This window comes from Monodon monoceros, unplaced genomic scaffold (assembly GCF_005190385.1).
Source record: "Monodon monoceros isolate NGI ecotype Baffin Bay Population unplaced genomic scaffold, NGI_Narwhal_1 Super_Scaffold_6, whole genome shotgun sequence".
Taxonomy (NCBI): Eukaryota; Metazoa; Chordata; class Mammalia; order Artiodactyla; family Monodontidae; genus Monodon; species Monodon monoceros.
Window position 1 is genome coordinate 82,849,268 of NW_021703783.1, and position 6,000 is coordinate 82,855,267.

The 6,000-nt window shown below is 37.9% G+C and overlaps 1 protein-coding gene across 1 annotated transcript in view; it reads right to left on the reverse strand.

Annotated features, from left to right (window-relative positions):
• The window catches only part of LOC114885260 (putative tetratricopeptide repeat protein 41), a 62,815-nt gene extending 60,122 nt beyond the window's left edge, over positions 1-2,693 (reverse strand). The window contains 2 exon segments of the mRNA XM_029204891.1: positions 196-265; positions 267-2,693. Coding sequence (XP_029060724.1) covers positions 196-265; positions 267-983 — 787 coding nt within the window. The 5' untranslated portion in view covers positions 984-2,693.
• Between the last annotated feature and the right edge of the window lie 3,307 nt (positions 2,694-6,000).

Sequence of the window (6,000 nt, forward strand, 5' to 3'; positions counted from 1 at the left end):
ATCCTCTTCCATGACCCACTATTTGTTCTCAGTTTCAAAAATCTTCAAATGAAGAAATGCATGTTACAGGAATATGGTAATAACTTTAAATGCTCAAGGAATATTTTCAACCATTTAAAAATTCCTTTCACAAGGAAGACATACAAAACACATGGACCTATGACAACAGACTTAGCTATCTCCATATTTACTAACCTATATTTTCCATGATTAAAGTGGCTGGGTAAAGTTTTTCTATCATAACCAACCAGTCCTTGAGAACCAGGCTCACCCAAGTCACAGACATCTCTGTACAACCTGACAGGTAGCCCCTTGCTAATAATCTTGGCCTTAAGCTTTCCAATCTTTAATTTTTCCTCATCGTTGAACAGAAAACCTGCGGACAGCATCTCCTCCTTTTCTTCGTCCATAGGCTTCAGCAGCATGGTTCCCGTCCTAAAGTAAAAATACTGAAATTGAGACTCATTCAGAAATGCTGCTTGGATGATCTCTAACTCAATCGGACTGTGGTTGGGATTCTCCAGGACCCAAGGATAACAGTTTTTTGCAGCAACATAGAGATTCTGTTCCATTATGGATAAACTTGACAAGTCAGTTGCCTTGGAGAACATGACAGGTGAGTAGTCAGGGAGAAAGTCCCCGTATGTCTGACCCAGCAAGCAGATAAAAAAGGAAAAGCAGCTGTTCACGCAGTCCAGACAGAGCTTCAGATGTTGCTAGTGGAGACAAAAATGTTGTCTAAATAGATTGAAGGGTAAGGGCACCTGGGCCTTCAACGCTGACCACCTCAGGTCCACAGCTTTGAAACACGCACCCCGGGAATTGCAGAATTCGCTCAGCTGAGGGAAGATGTAGTTTGCCGAATAGTCTCTCTCTTCCTGAAAATCATCCAGAGTCGAGCAGATGTAAGGCTGAATGGGTTTCTGGGGCTTTAAAAGGAATTGGGCAGACCTGTCTACATTCTCATTTGCCTCCTGGCTCATTTCACTTTGCTCAGAGATGACATCACCCTTAAAACAAAACAATTTTCATCCTGGTGCAGTCACTGACCTCCACTGCTTCTATGACTTCCCCCTAATTATGTTCACTATAAACAGATTGAAATCTTTCCCCAAAATGCCTTCTTTCTTATAGATATTTGAAGGTGATGCCAACCAATGGACAGATCAGAGTTGAGACACAATCTAGTTTAAGTTAGGAGTGAAAAAGAAAAAAACACATTCTTTTTTAGGATTACAGGAAGTCCACGGATCCTCTCTTTCCCCAGAGCTTTTGCTGAAGAGCTGAGAACCACGGGTGATGAGTGGGCGCTGGTTACAAGGCTCTCCCTCTTTTCCTCAGCCCCCCATTCCACCTTCCCGGTGTTCCGTTGGCCACCTGCTCCTTCTGCCACCCTGTGAATTTGAAAACTACACAAGGGGACTTGCTAAGAGTGTGAAAAGGAAGGCAAATGCAGAAAAGGAGCCTAGTGTATCCAGCAACAGAATAAGCCAAGACCCACGACTGTGACCAGAAGCAAGAATGAAAAGAGGTATGAAGTTGAGGTCAGGACAAGAGGAACAAATCAAAATATAATAAGGGCCAGGACCAGTAATGTCCCTGGCATGTGAGAGGCAAAGAAGTCTGGATCTAAGAATCTGATGGAGTTCTGTGATCATTTTTATCTTAAGCTGTGCAGGCTCATACGACACTCCATTCACCTACACGCACTGGGAATTCAGTTCCACTGACCTAATGGAAGAACACACGCCCTCCAGCAATGATGTAGATATGCTTGCACCTTGCTCAGAAGCAAAATATTCAATGAAAACTACTTAGCTTTACGAGCTTTTTCTTGATGCAACTTATTTCCATACCAAATGTTGCTTTATTGGTTATGTTTGTTGCTTTCACCTATAGAGAAACATACCGTGTTATCACGTATAGGGCAATTTTCCATCAAGACCACCTGACAAGAATATAATAATACATTACCTTTTAAAAAAAGTGTTAACCCTTTTGCATTTAATTGTCACAATAATCCTACGATAGATAATATTACCACCCTACTTTACTGATGAAGAAACAAAAGTTCAGACAGGATAAGCAACGTGTCTAAAGGTACGTGGCTAGTAAGTGAAGAGCTAGGATCTAAAAGCAGGTCAGCCTGACTCCAGGACACATACATTATACTGCCTCCATATAATAGAGATAAGACTCTAGGTCTTGAAGATACCACAAATCAAGGGGTACGAAACACCTATGCAATAATGATACTGTAATAAATAGGCGACAATTTGAAAAAATTAATTTAATTTAATCTCACACAAACAAAATCTAAAAGATGACAGAATAGGCATCATGGGCACTTTATTAATAGACTTTTCACCTGCCATGTAGGAGGCTAGAATTAGATTATCAGACCTTGAAAATATCCATGTTTTCCTATTCCCAAATGATCAGAGGTAGTAATTTCTATCTTGGTCTCTACCAGGTCCCCAACACCTAGTATAAGGACTGGCTCAGAGTAGGTGACAGGTAAATAATTGCTGAATGAAAGAATTTAATATGTTTTAAATGAAAACATAATTAAGTATTTATCAAACCTGGAAAGGACTTCCAAAACTTATAAGCTGTAGAAGAAATCACAAAAGAATAGATAATAACTACATTTTAAAAATACTTAGGGACTTCCCTGGTCGCGCAGTGGTTAAGAATCCACCTGCCAATGCAGGGGACACAGGTTGGATTCCTAGTCCGGGAAGATCCCACATGCCACGAAGCAACTAAGCCCATATGCCACAACTACTGAGCCCACGCTCTAGAGCCTGCGAGCTGCAACTACTGAACCTGTGGGCCACAACTACTGAAGCCCGCATGCCTAGAGCCCGTGCTCAGCAACGAGAAGCCACCGCAATGAGAAGGCCTCATACCACAATTGAGAGTAGCTCCCACTCGCCGCAACTAGAGAAAGCCCACGTGTGCAGCAACGAAGACCCAACACAGCCAAAAATAAATAAATACATTCATTAAAATAAATAAATAAAAATACTTAAAGGCCAACAACAGACTTTAAAAATATTTGCCACAAATAATTTTATCTTTATTCTCAGAAAAATACTGATATCCTAGTTGACATATAAGCAAAAGATACAGATAAAAAGAAAAATACAAGAATACATATAAAAGCATATTTAACCTTTCCAGAATTCAAAGAAATTTAAAAGTAAGCAATGATACAGATTTTTTTAAGTACACATAGTTATCTAAATATTGGTGAAATTTATACCTCACATATATCTATGGAATTGTAAACTGGTAATTCTGGAAAGCCATTAGAAGGTATATTTGGAAAGTAAATGGCAATATACTTCAAAATATATTAAAGTGTTTTTAATTTTTGACTCAATGATTCTACTTTCTGGGAATCACTCCAAGGAAATAATCAAAATAGTGAGAAACTATAGTCATTAGATGTTCATTGTTTATGATAGAAAAAACAGTAAAAGAAAGAAAACTAAATGGTCTCCACAAAGGACATAACTAAGAGGATAAAAGTATAGCCACTGATGGCAAGTGGTACGTTTATTAAAAAGACAGTTACAGACTTCTGCTTCCAGCCATGATAAAATAAGAGGGACTAGGCTTACCTATCCTCTTCAAAAAATTAGAAAACTGGACAAAATATATGAATTAGCTGTTTTCAGACATTATACATCAGGCAGTACAGAAGTGTGTGATCCCAGAGAGAAGTAAACTAGAGGAGCTATATTATTATCAGAAAAAGTAGACTTCAGAACAAGTGTTACTAGGAATAGAAAGTGACATTACATAATGATAAAGTAGTCAGTCTACCAAGAAGACATAATAATCCTAAGCGTGTAGGCACCTAACAACAGAGCTTCAAAATACACAAAGCAGGGACTTCCCTGGTGGCACAGTGGTTAAGACTCCATGCTCCCAATGCAAGGGACCCAGGTTCGATCCCTGGTCAGGCAGCTAGATCCCACATGCATGCCGCAACTAAATGTTCACATGCCACAGATAAGAGGCTGCATGCCGCAACTAAAGAGCCGGTGAGCTGCAACTAATGAACCCACGAGCTGCAACTAAGGAGCCCGCCTGCTGTAACTAAGACCTGGTGCAACCAAATAAATAAATAGATATATTTTTTTAAAAACTTAACAATCACTTATTAAAAGAAAAATACACAAAGCAAAACTGGTAAAATCAAAGGAGAAATAGATACACCCTTAATACAGTTAGAGATTTCAACACTCCTCTCAAGTAATCGGTAGTTTAAATAGACAGATATCAGCAAGGATATAGAAGATCTGTAAAACACTATCAGGCAACTTCATTTTTTTGAACATTCCACCCAGCAACAGGAGAATACAGATTCTTCTCACATGCACATAGAACAAGCACCAAAATAGACCAGGTTCTAGGCCAAAGGTCAGCAAACTACAGCCAAAAGGCTAAGGCCCACCTGTTGCCTGTTTTTATAAAGAACATTTTATCAGAACACAGCCACTTCCATTCATATTAAGTATTTCATATTACAACAGCAGAGTTGAGTAGTTATGACAGAGGTCAAAGGGCCCACAAAAACTAAAATATTTTCTATCTGGCCCTTTAAACAGTAAGTTTGCCAACCTGAATTCTAGGCCATAAACCAAAACTCAACACATCTGAAAGAACTGAAATTATATAAAATATGTTCTCTAACCCCAATGGAACTAAATTTGAAACTGATAACAGAAAGATACCTGAAAAATTCACAAATTTTGGAAATTAAATATTATTTCTAAATAACTCATGGGTTGAAGAGGAAGGCAAACAAAAATGGTGACAGAAAGCAGATCATTAGTTGCCTTGCGGAGCATGGGGAGGAAATAACTGGGAAGGGTCACAAGGGAACTCCTTAGGGCAACAGGAATGTTTTCTATCATAATTATAATGGTAGTTAGGTGTAGGCATTCATCAGAACTTACCAACTGATCACTTAAAATGGGTGCAATTTATTTTATATAAATTAGACCAAAATATAGTCGATTCTTTAAAAATCTGAGGACTATATAGCAAGAGAAAAAGGTTTGTAAGTAAGGGTTAGGTGAAAAGCAGAAAAAATAAGTATAGGCCATAATAATAACAGTGCTAATAAAACACAGCTAAATATGGGAAACAGCGCAGTGAAAGGTCCAAGTTCAGAAGACCAGTTCCCAGGATTCAAGTCCTTACAGTAAGTGTCGTAAATTCACCATGCTTCAGTTTCCTCATCTGCAGAACAGGGATTACAGAATCTATATCATAACATGCTTAAAAAGATTAAACAAGTTATTGGATTGCAAAATGCTAACAACGGTGCCTATAACGAATAGTCAGTGAATGTTAAGTATCATTATTAGACAAATGCACAAGAGGTAAAAACAGGAAAGAAAAATGATATAGTAGCTGTGTTAGAATGGTAAGATTAAGGCAAATCCATTTCTCTAATCATAATAACTATAGCTATATTACTTTATAATTAAAATTAAAAATGAAAAAACCATAATTCCACAACTTGCTCCACAACTGCTGATAAAGAACCCTCCCAGTTTTTGCAGAAATAGGGGATTAATGGTGGGGGGAGAGGGGAGAGGAACAGAGGAGACCTAAATAGAAGAAGGAGTTATTTTGGAGTGGAAAGAAGATAAAGAAAAGTAGGACATGACTTTTTATTTTTCTTTAAAACAATGTAAGTCAAAAAATTTAACTAGAAACCTTTCGTTATTACTGAAGTGCAAAACCCTTATCACATGTCACAAATAGATAGTATCCATAAAAATAAATGCATTAAAAAGCAAAGTATTGAATAAATTCTATTTAGATACACTCCTCTTTTTATGGAGAAAGTAGATTAACATGTACTTATTAGAGAGGCATTTAAGACAAACTTGGACCAAACTGACTTTCTCTTGGTATAATCAGAAACACAGAAAAAGAACTGAAAGGGTCCAACATCTGTGCCAGAGAATCAAA